The sequence below is a fragment of the Symphodus melops genome, assembly GCF_947650265.1.
Source record: "Symphodus melops genome assembly, chromosome: 19".
NCBI lineage: Eukaryota > Metazoa > Chordata > Actinopteri > Labriformes > Labridae > Symphodus > Symphodus melops.
In genome coordinates, this window is record NC_136709.1 from 5,657,655 (window position 1) to 5,673,600 (window position 15,946).

General features: G+C 40.8%; 1 protein-coding gene across 1 annotated transcript; it reads right to left on the bottom strand.

Annotated features, from left to right (window-relative positions):
* Positions 1 to 11,056: 11,056 nt before the first annotated feature.
* LOC306840575 (uncharacterized protein) lies at positions 11,057 to 15,305 on the bottom strand. Its single transcript, XM_079369954.1, has 2 exons — positions 11,600 to 15,305; positions 11,057 to 11,155 (listed from the first exon to the last, which is right to left on the bottom strand). The coding sequence occupies exon 1, from the start codon at positions 13,640 to 13,642 to the stop codon at positions 11,966 to 11,968; it is 1,677 nt and encodes a 558-aa protein (XP_079226080.1). The 5' UTR covers positions 13,643 to 15,305; the 3' UTR covers positions 11,057 to 11,155; positions 11,600 to 11,965.
* Positions 15,306 to 15,946: the final 641 nt, after the last annotated feature.

The following is a 15,946-nucleotide window of genomic DNA, read 5'->3' on the forward strand; positions in this document are numbered from 1 at the left end:
TTTTTTTCTTTTACTGTAAACCAGTTTGTCACAGCTGGTATTTATTTTTTTACTATACAGGGAGTTGTGGCTTTAAGAGTAGAGTTAATAGAAATGTCCGTAGCAGCTTATAAACACAACATTCAAACTGGGGCCCTCCTCCTCAGACCAACAGAAAGCAGACCAACTCCGTATCTGCAGGTAAAAGCCAACATAAGGTTCACCCACATTTAGGAACAAGCGTCATCTGATGGTTTTTTGCCTCACAGTGATTACATTTTCACTTTTTATTACAACTTCCACATATGTCAAGTTTGCTGGTTTGAATTGTGTCCGATCACTGAATTGTATCCACTTGTAAACTCACATGGGCTCATGTGTGGAGGATATGTTCAGAGATGATTGAGCAGCTTTACTTTTTTAAAAGTCTAAAATCAATTGAAAGATACACTCCTATATTTTTTTACCACATTTTTATCACCACATTTGACACATTTTAAAATAAAATAAAATAAAATATTCTGTTGATATAAATATCCACATCAGACCTTAGATAAGAAGATAATGAATCAACAAAGTTAAATCAAGCAAGAAAAGAGGTTGAATCGTATTAGAGACACATCAGAGAAGACCAGAAGGAACATAATGGTGTGAATGAACTGGGCGTGAAAGAAGGAGAAGTACTATGAGATGAGTTAAGCGACTGGGGGCAGGAGTAAAGGCTGGAGCGGAGAAGGAGGGGAGATACAGGAGAGAAGATTGAATCAGAGAACAAGGTGAAAAGGTGTCGAATGGTAAAAGTGAAGACAGATAAGTACTATTAGATAGAGGGGTCGATAGATAGGGATAACAGGGAGTAGGGGAGAGCTGGAAAAGAGAGAGAGAGAGAGAGAGAGAGAGAGCGTTGAATGGGAGAGCAAAAAAGCAATTTAATTTGAGGACAAGATGGATCGGTGTTAAATGGTATTATTGAGGACAGATAAATATGGATGGATGGATGGATGGATGATGATAGATAGATAGATAGATAGATAGATAGATAGATAGATAGATAGATAGATAGATAGATAGATAGAGGTGATAAAATAAAGAACATAAGAATGACGGAGGGAGGGAGCAAACATGGGTCACTTCAAACAAATGGATGAGAAATGACCAAGGAGGAGTGAAAGCGAGCAAAAAGATGAGTAGAAAATGGGGTCATCGGAGGTAAGATGGAAAGCCGAGTGAAATAAAATGAGCAAAAGATTGTAAGAGGGGAGGTAAGACGATGAGAAGGAAGGTGGCAGACGAGAGAGAAGGGAGGACAGCGAGAGGGGGAGTGAGAAGGGTTTGGGGAACCAGAGTGTGATGAGAGGCAGAGGAGAGGGGGGAAACGGGGAAGAGATATTCAACCTGTCATATTTTACATGGAGTTTAATGAGCTGGTTTATTCTGTGCTCTGATAGATGAATAGACAGCTGGAGAGGAAAAGACAACATGGAAATGTTGGGGGGGTGAAAATGTTTAAACAGTGAAAACTTGCCTGTAGTCTTATTAAAGCAACAGATTGGAGTGTATGATTTAAGTCAATAAAACTGCAATGACAACATTGTTTGTCAGTAGTTTATGTATAAAATGTTGCACATGCTTCCTTTAAATCTGATTGGAAACATTGTGGGGTTTTTTTGTTTTTTTTTAATGTCCCCGGTCGAACTATGACACAGTATGATGACTGAACCTGACTGACCCTCACCAAGAAAGGCCAGCAGCACAGGTCATCTTCAGATTTAATGCAGCAGTTTATTGTCTTCAGATCAAACAGGGCCCAACACAACAAAAGAGAAATGGTGAATACCAAAAGCCCTGATCTTTCCAAACATTTTCTTACACCTTTGCATGCTTTAAAAAAAAAAAAATGTTAAGCATGTTTGACATCTTCATTCAAATATCTTTGCTCTCACTTTTATTAATGTTCACTGAAGAGTATATATGCAGATCACTTAAATCTGCCCGTACATGGAGGAGCTGAATTTTCTGGGGAATTTGTAGTTTGAAGAGATCCCACCTACAGATGTCATTATCGCTCTGCCATCTGTGAACAGTCTTATTTATGAGGATATATTGTCCTTTCTCCTGGACATCGGTTGGGTTTGAAGAGAAAGACATACAACAACTTAAGCTAAAATAAGATCCAGAGGTCGAGTCAACAAAAAAAGTGAAGTCTAAGCCAAAGATTCTTGAAGCTAAATCAGTTCAGGAATGAAAGCCTGATGAATGAAAAACGTCAATACATTGGATTAGATGAATAGCCAAATGCTCATGAATGTGAAACTCTCTTAATCTTGTTCTGTATTTATTTCTAAATGCATTCCAACTAATTCATTCTGACCCTTCCTGCCTCAGCTGCTTTTTAATGCCTTCACTGAAAGCATTCTGCTGATCTCGACACATTTCCAACATTAAAAAACAAACAAATGTTGAGTGAGTACTTAAACCATGTGAATTAAAGCTGCTGTTTGAATCCTCGCTGCACAATGGTTCCACATTGGAATGCACTTTCAATCCTTAGAGCTCACTCAACACGTGGCCGCATTTTATAAAACAAACCCATTATTTATTGTTCCAATCTGCATGCGATACTGTACTATGGGCAAAAACAATTCAAGGGTTCAAGTATTCCTTTCTGTGATAACTGCTGAAGGGCAAGCACATAGAAATGCATATGTGCTTAACAGACATGTACATCAGCTGAGAAAGCTATGCACGATGCCACCGTTTTTGTTTTTTCCACATACAGTAGTTATGACACCATCACAAAGTCTTCGGCTGTACAGTGATCTAATGGTTTTTCAGTGTTGTAAAATATTTCTTCAATCGACAAAAAACACCCGGGGGGGTGGGGGGGGGGGGGGCGTGAATACAAACAAAAAATAAACAGGAGACAAATGAAAAGGTCAAGCAGAATTACACATGAGTGATGACTAAGATAAGGAAAGTAAGTGTTCCAGGACCCTTCGTCTCCCTCTCGAGCTTCTTTTATATCAGCCATGCTTTAACTTTAATTTGCCTCTCTCCCCTTCTCTCTTTCTTTATCTCTCCGCGTCCTTCCATCTTAGCCTTCTCTCCCCAAGACTCGGAATTAGAGCTTAAGCCAGTCATTGATCCCTCTAAACAAACACACATATGTATTCAGCACAGCATTACAACACTGGGACCAGAAGACACAGCTTAATGTTTTTTTGTTTTTTCTTGTTTGTGTGTGGTGACGTACATGAGTGTTTGTGTTTGTTTCTGGTTACAGAGAATAGGGGAAAGAGAGAGCAAGTGAAGCACAGTTAGTAATTTGTGTGTGTGTGTGTGTGTGTCTGGGTATGTGTGTAGATGTGTGTAGGTGTGTGTGTGTGTGTGTGTGTGTGTGTGTGTGTGTGTGTGTGTGTGTGAAACAGTTGAGGAATAAATCACTCTTGTTTAGTAGTTCCTGTCGCGTGTGAGTGTGTATGCGAGCAGCTTCTCTTCTAACACCTAAAGTCAGAGGGGACACCTCTTAGTATTTGGAGAGGTCTGCAGTCAAAGCACGCTCACACGCACACACACGCACACACACAAACATACACAGGTGGAACGACTAAACAAGCCCCTCTCAGGGTGCACCAATCTCATTTTCTCTGGCTGCTGCACAAACTCGTACACAATAAATGAAAGGAGCGCTTTTCCCCTCAACCACTGTCTTATTTTCATTTCGAGCCAGAACACGGACAGTGGTATACACTATGCATGAGCACATACACTTGAGGAGCGATACGGAGTAATTTATTGTTTGTCATTAATGTCTTTTCTTCTTATTTTTAGTTCTAAACAGCTGAGACTGAAGGGTTGTTTTCTTTGGTTCCATTGAAACCCACATTATTAATTCACCTCTACTCTCCTTTTCTTTCCTCTAGCGAAAAAGCTCTGAATGTCTCTTGCTGAATGATTGACTGGCCACTGCTGAAAATTGTATGTATGAGATGAGGTGTGCAGTGGACTATTTTCTCTCTGCTTTGGCGAGCTGCTCTCAGGGCAAAATAAATACTAACAAATGTGAAAAAGAATTTATGTCATTTTTTAAAGAGCATCTTGAGTTAAACACCATCTGTACATTCTATACATTGTTGTATGTACAACTAAAAATGAATTGGTATTTAACATTGTAAATGGAAAATTGGATTGAGCAAATATAGCGCTTTTCAAGATTTCTGACTACTCAAAGTCCTTTTGAATCACGTCACACCTACCCATTCAAAACCAATCACTGACGTTAGAGGACACATTAGAGCTGGGGATCAAACCCCAGACCTTCGGGCTCAGAGACAAGTCTACCAACTGAACCACAAAGACTTGTTTTTCTCTACTTGAAATGACAGCTGAATTGATAATTGTTTGTTTTATTTAATAGATTAGACACGATTAGACAACATCACGAGCATGTAAAAAAATTATATATATATATATATATATATTACCCCACAGATCATTGCTGGTCTGAACTAAAGTATTTCAGTGTGTTTAAATCTACAAAATGTTTTTTTTCGAAAATTGACAGTGATATTTGGGAATCTATTTGTTCATTTCATGCCATTGTATTGCCAATAATCTATCTCTACTTATCTATCTAACAGCAGTTACACGTCAGGGCCAGCTATAGTAAATGTCTGTAAAATATCAATAGAATCAATACTAAAAGTTTTGTATGACATTGGATGATGATTTATTTCTCCAAATTTCCACACACACCGTGAGCTCCCCAGCCCGTCAGCACAGCACACTATGCCACTGTTTGCTGCCACTCTATTCAATAATTGTGATCCCCCAGCGAGCGCCGTCTCCGTCTACAGAGTGTGCCAGCAGAGGGAGTATGCTCCAGGCAGAATACTGTAGACCAACCCAGACAGGAAGTCAGATGAGGAAATGAATATGTGTACTTTATCACCATTAAATTCAAACAGGCACATGAACAACAAAGCAATCTCAGAAAGATAAAGTCACGTTGTTTGGACATTTTCTCTTTTTTTCCATCAAGTGGGGGAGCTCTCCTATGATGTGTGTACAGCTGCACTCTGCTGTGCTAACGTTCCAGAAACAGATCCAGTGGGGTAGGGAGCGTACAATCAGCGGCCCCCAAGGAGTACGTAGTTTTTGGAGATTATCAGTTTTTATGTCTGCAGTGGCAAGCTTCTGCAATCAACTGAAGACACAAGTAGAGAGTAGTTATCCTCTTCTCCATCATCTGTTTTTTTAATAGAGTCCTGTGTTTGAACATAAGTCACACAGACCATCCAGAACTTCTTGACATCTGAAAAGTCAAAAATGATATAAACACTGGCGAAGTACTGCACTCCAGTAAGAAAGCTTGCAATTAATTTCAAAAGAGTAGATAATAAAGGAGAGAGTTGAAGCAGTCACAGGCATAATGTCTGAAAGGCAAGAACTCACAATGAGAGCACTGATGTGAACAAGCACTCGTGCCTGTAGTGAACCTACTAAAGCAGAGAGCATTACTGAGGCTCTTTGGAGTTGTTAAAGAAGTCATGTCCTCCATGTTGCCTGTTCTTAGTGATTTGTTGCGCAGAAACAAGAATCCTTGCTATGCTGAAAAGCAAAATCCTCCCATATGCAGAGGCACTGCTTGTCAACAGGCAAGGAAGTAAAATGTTTTGGGCCCCCTACTAGTCTGGGGCCCCAAGCATTGGCCTCCCTCGCCTGTACAGAACAGAGGCCGGAAATGTGCACATTTTCTCTCTCTTGTTGCCCAGCTAAACACTGGTTGGTGGGCCCCTACAGACTCTGGAATCCCCAGTGGCCATGTGATTAGCTGGTAAGGTAGCCGATAAAGAAGGATAGAAATGGTTTCTTTGTTTTAAGCAACAATGAGCACATTTTATTTTACACTTACATTTTAAAGCAACAAACTGTATTCATTGTAACCTGTTTCAACATGAAACCCCCTCTTGTTACAATGATATGAAAGTTGTTTTGCTGTTGTAATGTTACTGTTGAAGCGAGACAAGAGGGTGTTAATGTTAGCCAGCTAGTGCTAACACTACTGACTGATGTTCATATGTTGATTTAATTCCTATCCTGGGAGGGCCCATTCACTGGGACTTTCAGGGGCCCGGCCATTTCTGCAAGCAGGCCTGTTGGCGAGCACTGTTTCAACCATAGAAATGAGTTATCTGTTGAGGACACTCTCAAGCCCTGTGCTCAACTTTGCACGTTCAAAAGTTTGATTGATGACGGCGACCATTTAAGCAACCAGTCACCAAGACATCAAGGAGTTGAGCTTTGCAGGTTCAGAAATAGAAATTTTATAGTCAAAATGCTTGTTTGAGTGCACCTCTTTAAATTTAACCCTTATCCTTGTGATGTTGTTAAAAAGTTGGTGTTGCCTCTTCATTGCAACACCTGTTTAGATGCTGCATCGGCCAGGTGTTACATCCTCTCATTATTCCACTGTGGTTTCCTCAGCAGACTGTCAAATACACCTGATGAATTATTCAGCTCTGTATCACTCATTTTCTATCACTCTGCTCCATCTGGCACCTCTCCATCTATGTCTTCCCTTTCCACCCTTTGGTATAGTAGATGTCAATATCTCTTCACATTGTGCCCGCAAAGATATTTACCTGTTCTGGAAGAGATGGTTTCATGAATACTTTAATCACTGATAATTTACTTGCCGTTGCAGAGCTCTGATTGGCAGAAAGAAGAGGTTTGTGTTGCAGGAACTTTTTGTAAAGACAAACATGATCCAGAAAACTGCGAAAGCCAAATGTTTTACAATCCCACAATTCAAAGGATTAAAAGGTCAGACCATTTTCAGCTGCACTCAAGACAAGTTGAAATTGTAGAACAAAGACCATGCTCATTTTTTGAGTGCATTCACATGCTTTCAAACACTCATCATTTTACAAGCTCAACATCTTTTTTGACCTGCTTTGAGCCAACATGCCTCCTGGGAGGGGGGGGGGAATCGTTTATCCTCGGACGTGTGCAGGTTTGCATCTCTTCTTCCCACTTACCTTGTCTTTGATTATTTAACCCTTTTATTGTTTCCCCCATCAAAGTTCCATTGCAGGAAGTTTTCTAATGATACTGTTATGAAGTCGTTGCTTATTGTGGAATTTATCTATTTAATGTCCTGAGATCAGCCAGTTCAGGACATATTGAAGAAAGAAGACATCAAATAGAATAATCAAGAAATGATTCCTCAAAAGTGAGAAAGAGAAGCTTCTTGCCTTCCTGAAATTGAAATTAACTCTGAAACTTGTATAACTAAGACCTTGTTAGCATGACCATTGTTAACCATTATGAATAACAACTGGAGGTAATAATGTTACTAACTGTTGGTCTTGTGTTTTTTCTTTTTTTCTTCGACTTAATTTTGTGTGATTACTTGGAATTCACATATTGATACTGTTAGCAAACTATAACGTTCTTCTTCTTCTTCTTCGTCCTTATCTTTCTGTCTTGTAAATTACTTCGGACCGGTTTCCGTGGGGTTAACCGAGAATGGGTTTAAGCTAGTCTGTGTTGTTCTGTTGTCTTGAACGCACCACTCCTGAGGTATGCACAGAGCGGTGGTCTCTTTAAAATGACGTAATAAGACTCAGGAGCAGCAGAAATGGGACAACGGTCTGTAATCATCACCCAGTCGTGTGAAAAGCTTCGGACTTTAAAGCCAGTGTATGCGCCAACGTTAACTGGAAGTGAAGCTGATTCATGAGCATGTCACTAACCTTGCCTCCACCTGCCTCCTCTCCATCACTCCCTGCTGTCATCAGGGCCAGCCCACTGTCTCCTACTGTGATAAATGTATGTGTGCTTTTTGTTTGTACTACACATACACACAGTTGATGTCTTTGGTAATTAGGTGGCTGATGAATGGACACATCACAGAGGGCTCCCTGTGTTTGTTTATGCTTACTGTATGCATACTTTAATATGCCACTTATAATAGGTACAGCGAGGTGTTCATCTATCATCACGAAACACTCACTGTGCTGTGGGGTTTGCGTGTGTTATTTATCAAATACATTATGGTTGAAAACAGGGGGAATATACTTTGTGACTCTCAGGTTTTGCCTCATAACATGTAAAATATTAGGATTTTTCTTAATACATAATAAAGCATTTTATTAATAGTGTAAAGCAACCCTGAACTAATTCAACAATTTAGAGAACGACTTCTTTATGCACGTCTTATAATTAACATTAGCTTCATTGTTACGACCCGGCTCATGTGGAAAAGGGTAGCAACTAACTACACTGACGAACCAAATTGAATGAAGCAGCAGAGTTTCGAGGTTCAATGCACAGCTCCAGCAACATGTCCGATGTGTCCTAGGGCAAGACACTTGACCCTGAATTGCTGCAGCTGTTTCGTCGACGGTCTCTGATTTGTCCAATGGTCTATAGCAGGGTTTCTTAACCATGGGCCCTTCGAAGGGCCGCGAGCGCCACCTGCAGGGCCGCGAGGGGATTTGCATCTGTGGGCCGTAAGGGCCGTGATCATTGGCCTGCAATATACTCTCCGACCACCAGAGGCAGTATCATCAGTTAGAAATAGGCCTACATCACGAGAAGGAGAAGAATATTTAGCTTAACGCCTATGGAGAAGTCTCAACTCTGCTAGGTGACTACCCTGAGGCCCCGTTTACACGGAGACGCTGTGACAGAAACGCATCGAAACGACCGCACTCCGGATTCGCAGAACAGACCGTCTACACGGCAGGTCTTGCCTGAGTGAAAACGATGTAGTTCTCACGCCCGGCCAGTAGTGGGCAGTGGAACTTTACAACGCGACACTCAGCAGTATAACCACTTCCTCCACAACATCCTCCTCAGCGGCTAGTTCTCCCAAGTCTTAACTAAATGCTGCGTATGGTCGCCCTGTGCTTGGGTAAAGGTTGAACTATTTGCCGCAAGTATTCATTGCTCTTTCGGCGGCGACATACACAATGTATCACATCAAGGTTCTGTTTTAAAAGACGATACAACGCCAATAGCTGCTGAAGCACATAGCCGCCGCCATTGTTGTTTGTTGTCGACTACTGCGCATGTCCAAATGTTTCGTCTTACTGTCACAGCGTCTCCGTGTAAACGGGGCCTGAATCTGAATGGAAACGTAATGGAGAGGTTCTTAAAACGAAAAAATAATGACAGCAACGGGGGCAGCGCTACACAAAACAGAATGCTCTTTTTAATTTCAACAAATCTACCTAACTTCATTGAGCACCTAATTTTATTGCTTTTGTTGCTAAGTTTATATTGTGTTACTTATTTGACAAACATGCACTAAAACATGGTTTTATATGAGCAAAATTAATTAAATGATCTTAACTTATGCAAGGTTTTATGCATAATTAGCCTATGTATAGGTTGATATATTGATTAGAAACATACAAATGAACAACAGTATTCATTATTACAACATAGTGACACAAATAGCTATTAAATAAAAATGACTGCAAAAGTTAAATCAGAACCATTCACTCGATTGGGCCCCAGACTACCTTGCCCTGAAAATGTTGGGCCCCAAGGTCAAAAAGGTTAAGAAACCCTGGTCTATAGTGACCACTGCCATCAGTGTGTGAATTGATGTGAATTGGCCAGCGGTGTGAAAGCGCTTTGAGTAGTCAGCAGACTATACAAGCTGTACAATACAAGCTCAATTGTTTTTCCATTACCCTGGCCCAAGTGTCTCAAGTCTTGAGTTAAGTCAAAAGTTACCTTTGAATTTCTTATTTCCGAAACAAGTCATTACTTCTCTCCACCAAATGAAATGCCATTTTAAAAGGTCCCAGATTATACTTTTTTATGTTCTTGTGTTTTCCAGGTGTCTTGTGCATGTTCAGGTACTTGCTATTTGCAAAAATTCCAATTCCGTGGAGGGCATAATATGGAACCTTTAATAGAGTACTTATTTGTTACAGTTGCGCAGATCAGGATTGCTATTTATATGATTTTGTCAGTGTGACTGACTGTATTTTTATTTTACTCAATTCGGTTTTTATCGATGTGTTCCATTGGATCAGATCACAGATTTGGATCATTTCATTAGATCAGCTCAGGAAATTGAAAAATATTTAAATACTGTACATTGTAATTTTAAATCCTTCGTGATTTTCTCAAGATGAGTCCAAGGTCATCAAAACTGTGACTCGATTCCGCCACCTCTGTTCTAACTAATACAAAGTGAGTGTTTGTGTTTACCAAACTCAACAAAACTAGTCCAAACAAAAAAAGTGTGCCTCAGAAGATTTGATAAACATACTAAACTGCGACCAGAGTAATGGCAGTTTAAGCTTTTAAAGAGTGTCCCAGAAGGTGCTGTTTCCTTATTGGTTGATAGTAGCTGCATCCCAATCAGGGTAGGCCAGCAGCTGCACAGGCAGACAGAATCAGGCCAGGAGGATATAGAGCCAGAACAGTCTCATAATGAATAAATGCACACAGAAATAAATAAATGCACAAATAAGGACTCACAAATGTATTTGGGAGTTGTATATAAATATGACTCGATACACAAATGCATTTTCAATGCACACACAAATGTGTTTCAATTCTTATATAAATACAAAACATATCAATATATAAAAATAAGGTTCCCGCCCCTCAGTGCCAGCGAGCTAGTTCGTAAGCTACTTGGAATGTGCTAATAACCTTGTCATGCTGCCATGAATGTAGTTTATATATTTAAAAATACAAATTACAAGATTGAACATCTGCATTAACATTATAAACACTCTAACAATGACTTAAGTTACTTTTGCGAAGAAGGCATGTCATTGGCAGTGGATTGTGGGATATGTAGTTCCTTGACTGTAGATGAAATTTATGTACACTATTATACCTTTGCCTTCGTTTATATGATGTTTTGGTGCCTAATTAAATGTATTCACTGAGGAAGTTTTAAAAACTGGGCAGTCACTGTTGAGATAACAAAAAATTAGGACGTACAATCTAATATAATGTTAAGATTTTGGACAGATTCCTAAAGAGCAATAAAAAGTTGGATGCAACAATCTCTCTTTCGCTCTCTCTTATCACTCTTTTCTTTCTCATCACTAAATATTTTCCATCTGACCGTCCTATTTACAGTCTGGTTCCGAAAAACCAAATAGGTGTGATTAGCTCATGTCTCCATCGACACACACTGTTTTTTGGAGTATAGACTGGTATAGTAATGACGTATTTTTGTAGGCCAACCCGAAAAAAATGGCTCCGGTGGTTCCTATGATAATTCGTCTATGGGATTTTTGCATTGGATTTTGGATCATTGCAGAAAATAAGCTATGTGTCAAACACACGTTTCTGATGTGTAGCTGTTTTGTTCAGCGGGATAATCTTTACAGATGAACATCATTTATATGAACTTTGAAGAGTTAATGCAGCCGAGAGAAGTAAAAAGCTAACATCATGCTCTAGCTAACATAGTTTATCTCGTCTAACAAAACATCAACATCTCTTCAGCTTGTGTTAACCACAGACCTTATTTCAGGCGTCTAAACACAAACCCATTCAAAATCCCAACTTTTAGAGGTTAGAACCACGGCGCTAAAATGCTAACTCATCCTGGTTTTAGGACTCAAAACTACACCAGTCTATTTGAACAAAGCTGAGCCTCCAAAGATGTTTTCTGAACAAATATACACATAAATGTAAAAACCTTGCGTTTCACATATTGTACTTTGTTTTGTTCAAAATGCATTTAGAGACTTTTGTCTGTTAAAATATAAAAATAATACTTATTTCATAGCTTATTTTAATTATTAATCAAACTTTTATTGAAATTTGTGCCAAATCTTTAATTAAGTCCGAATTTATGTGTGGGAATCAACCGGAGCGTCCCGGAGAAAAAAACCCACGCAGACCCAGTGTGAACACGTCAAGTTCTGACGGGCAGAAACCAGCTGGCTTCGGACTTTCAGGACTCTACATGTCCCCACTGTGACTGCTTGGCCTTTTACAGCCGGTATGTTGGGGGAGGGGGAGGGTGGGGATATGATGGAGAGGCTGGGGTGATCACATATGGAGCAGCATCTGTTTTTTTCACATGCTTGTATTGGCGGCGACAACTTGGAGTGAAGGCCTTCTTGATCTTTCTCCATGAAGAGATCTTCTCCTGCTCGCACAATTGTTCCTCCTCTCCTGCCGGTTTAGCGGACAGCTCAAGACTCTCTTCAGGTTTAAGCCTGATTTCCTCCAGTTCCTTCTGGAGGCTCTCAGCCCTCAACCACTGGGCCTCCTCTTGTTTTTGGAGGTCCTCCACCTTCTTCTGCAACTTCTCAATGGTCGCCTCTTGTGCTGCCAGTTTAGAGGACTGCTCAAGAGTCTTCTCACATAGAAGTCTGATCTCCTCCAGTTCCTTCTGGAGGTTCTCAGCCCTCAACCACTGGACCTCCTCTTGTTTTTGGAGGTCCTCCACCTTCTTCTGCAGCTTCTCAATGGTCGCCTCTTGTGCTGCCAGTTCAGAGGACAGCTCAAGAGTCTTCTCACATAGAAGTCTGATCTCCTCCAGTTCTTTCTGGAGGCTCTCAGCCCTCAACCGTTGGGCCTCCTCTTGTTTTTGGAGGTTTTCCACCTTCTTTTGCAGCTTATCGTTGTTCGCCTCTTGTGCTGCCAGTTTGGAGGACAGCTCCAGACTCTCCTCATGTTGACGCCTGATTTCCTCCAATTCCTTCTGGAGGCTCTCAGCCCTCAACCACTGGGCCTCCTCTTGTTTTTGGAGTTCCTCCACCTTCTTCTGCAGCTTCTCGATGGTCGCCTCTTGTGCTGCCGGTTTGGAGGACAGCTCAAGAGTCTTCTCACATATAAGTCTGATATCCTCCAGTTCTTTCTGGATGCTCTCAGCCCTCAACTGTTGGGCCTCCTCTTGTTTTTGGAGGTCCTCCACCTTCTTCTGCAGCTTCTGGTTGCTCGCCTCTTGTGCTGCCAGTTTGGAGGACAGCTCCAGACTCTCCTCATGTTGAAGCCTGACCTCCTCCAGTTCCTTCTGGAGGCTCTCAGCCCTCAACCGTTGGGCCTCTTCTTGTTTTTGGAAGTCCTGTACCTTCTTTTGCTGCATCTCGTTGGTCGCCTCTTGTGCTGCCAGTTTGGAGGACAGCTCCTGACACCTGTTCGTCATTTCCTCCAGCTGGTTCTTTAAGGTCAGAGTTTGCTCCGAGGTCTTGATGCCGCTGCTGAAGGATTCTTGCAGCTTTGGGCCACTTGAGTCTTTCTCCTGGAGTGCAGAGATGACACTGATGAGCTCCTCCTTGGTTTTAGAAGAGTAATCAAGCGTGTCTGGTTGTCTCTCAGAGGACAGATTCAGGTGTTTCATTTCATCTTTTAGTGTCCTGTTCTCTTTTTCACACTCCAGCCTCTTAGCTTTCTCTAACTTCAAATTTTCTTCCAACTCCTTGATGATCTGCAGGTTTTTTGCTGACCCGGTTCTGTTCAGATCTTTCTCCCTTTTCAGATGGAGTTCCAGACGATTCAGTTCGATCTTCAGGTCTGCAACCATCTGCCAGTCTGTTGGGTGTCCCTGATTTGATGGACGATGGGGAACACCCTGGTTTTGCCATTGGGGCTGCCAACTCCCTCCTTCCCTCCTTTGACGGGAAGTTTGAGGTTCCCTGCGCTGGGATCTGTTGTGCTGCATGACTGTTCGTAGCTGGAACAAGGCCTTGGATGTAGTACTATTTGTGTAGTTTTTGATGAGTCTATTCGACAATGCTGTTACTCAGAATGAGTCTGTGAGCTGTTAAAGTCTCTGAATGAATGTGTGAACTGTGTCTCCGAATGAGTGTGTGAACTGCTCCTCTCAGGCTGGATCCGTGAACTGAAGAAGGTTCTAGTCAGAGTTGGTATTTATGAAATTCTAAATGGCTTTGATGTCACAAGTTCCAGAATTGCTTTGATCTTTTCCTAAACATTCTATCACCATGACAACAAAACATTTAAATCAGTGCTGGTTAATTCAACATGGCCGCCCCCAACATTAACATTAGATATAACCCGACGCTGATGGCTGAAATAAAAGGACTTGTACCTCCGTCTTTTGGAGCTTACAAAAGAAACTTTATTGAGACTGGCCAACGCTCCGTCCTGATTTAACTTTTGTTTCAAGTGCACAGGTCTACGCAGTGCGAGCAGATTATCGTGAACTTTGGTTTTAGATCGTGAGCGATACAGTTGCACAGTGCGAGATGACATCGTACAGAGGATGCTCAGGAGCTTTCTCTGAAGACAGTAGGACTCAACAGTGTGTTACCGGAAGTTAAAATCCTGTTCATTTTCTCCTACGGCCGATTTGATTGTTCGCCATGACATCGTAACCATCACAGCTAGAGTGACCACGAGCTACCCGAGTGTAAAATTACCATTTATGCTCCTGTAGGAGACTCTCATCTGATATCAACCTCGTTTGAAGAGAAAGATTTATTCTCCATATCCGTTGAAAGAACGACAACCCACGATCATAGAGTGTCACAGCCATCGGTGTCTACGTATATTATGTCTATGTTGCGCACTGTAATGACCATAGATATATATAGAACACTAGACTCACTTGTGCTGTTCGCCGATGGGGAGCGACGTAACAACGTGGCGGCCATCTTGGGACAGGCAGCTGGCCCCGCTCAGTACATTGATGTTAATGGTGCATGTACTATTTAAATAACCATAACTTGATCAATTTTCAACCGATTTTCAAACGGATTGATTTGATATAAATGTCAGACACATAGCTGTTAAATATCCCATTTTGGCTGCGAAACACCCGTTCCTTAATATCCAAAACTTGACCGGTATGGTCAGAGACGTGTATTTCTGCATACTCAATGGATCATTTTAACCATGATCTTTCATAAATATAAACAGATAGCTAAAGCAATGACTACAGACACACAAGGCATTTATATTAAATCATTATTTCTAACATTAAATTGTCCCAGGTATGTTACAGTAACCTCTAGTATAATTATAACTAAATACATAAAAGTGAAATATAGCCTCTGCATTTATTTTAGATGTACACATCGGTATTATGTTACCGCTGGGTGGAGCAGAGAATGAACAGCATTTGTTTCTAATAACTTTAATGAAATAAAAACAATTCACAGAGATATTGAAAAATGTACAATCCATTAGCTGAGTTTTTTTTTCAGTATTCAACCATATGTCCATGTTCTCCTGCCGACTCCCTAAAGTAAACAAACAAAACAAAACAACATCATTATAATTCCAATAATAATAATGTAAATAACAGCTAACAATGCACACATACACCTGTAACTAATTATTTAGCCTGACACTAACTGCATTGTATTTTCTTCAGGACCAGCTGAAACAGTAGACAACCGATTAAAGATCTTTAATCAAAGTTAACTCAGCTGACCTCAGACTTACATCTATGTAAGTTGAGTCAACTTTGTAATGTAACAAGGCGCACCCACGGGAGCCTCTAAGCCAAGTTAGACAGCTAATAAATACAACAACATCCACAGAGACATTCAGACAGACATCAATGACGTTGTATAAAAACGTTATTGGTTTCGTATTAGTCGATAAATTAAACTTGATTGTTGCCTCAGCCGTGATAACTTGCACAAATAGGCTGGAAAACAACACGTCGATAGCCTGACCCAAGATGGCCGCCATGAGATTCCCGCATGAGTCATCTAGTGTTTTTATATATCTATGGTAATGACGTCAGTTAAAAAAAAAACACACACATTGAAACACATTTGTGTGTGCATTGAAAATGCATTTGTGAATCGAGTCATATTTATATACAGCTCCCAAATAAATTTGTGAGTCCTTATTCGTGCATTCATTTATTTCTGTGTGCATTTATTCATTATGAGACTGTTCTGACTCCATAAAGAGGATGCATTCTCCAACACACACACACACACACACACACACACACACACACACACACACACACACACACACACACACA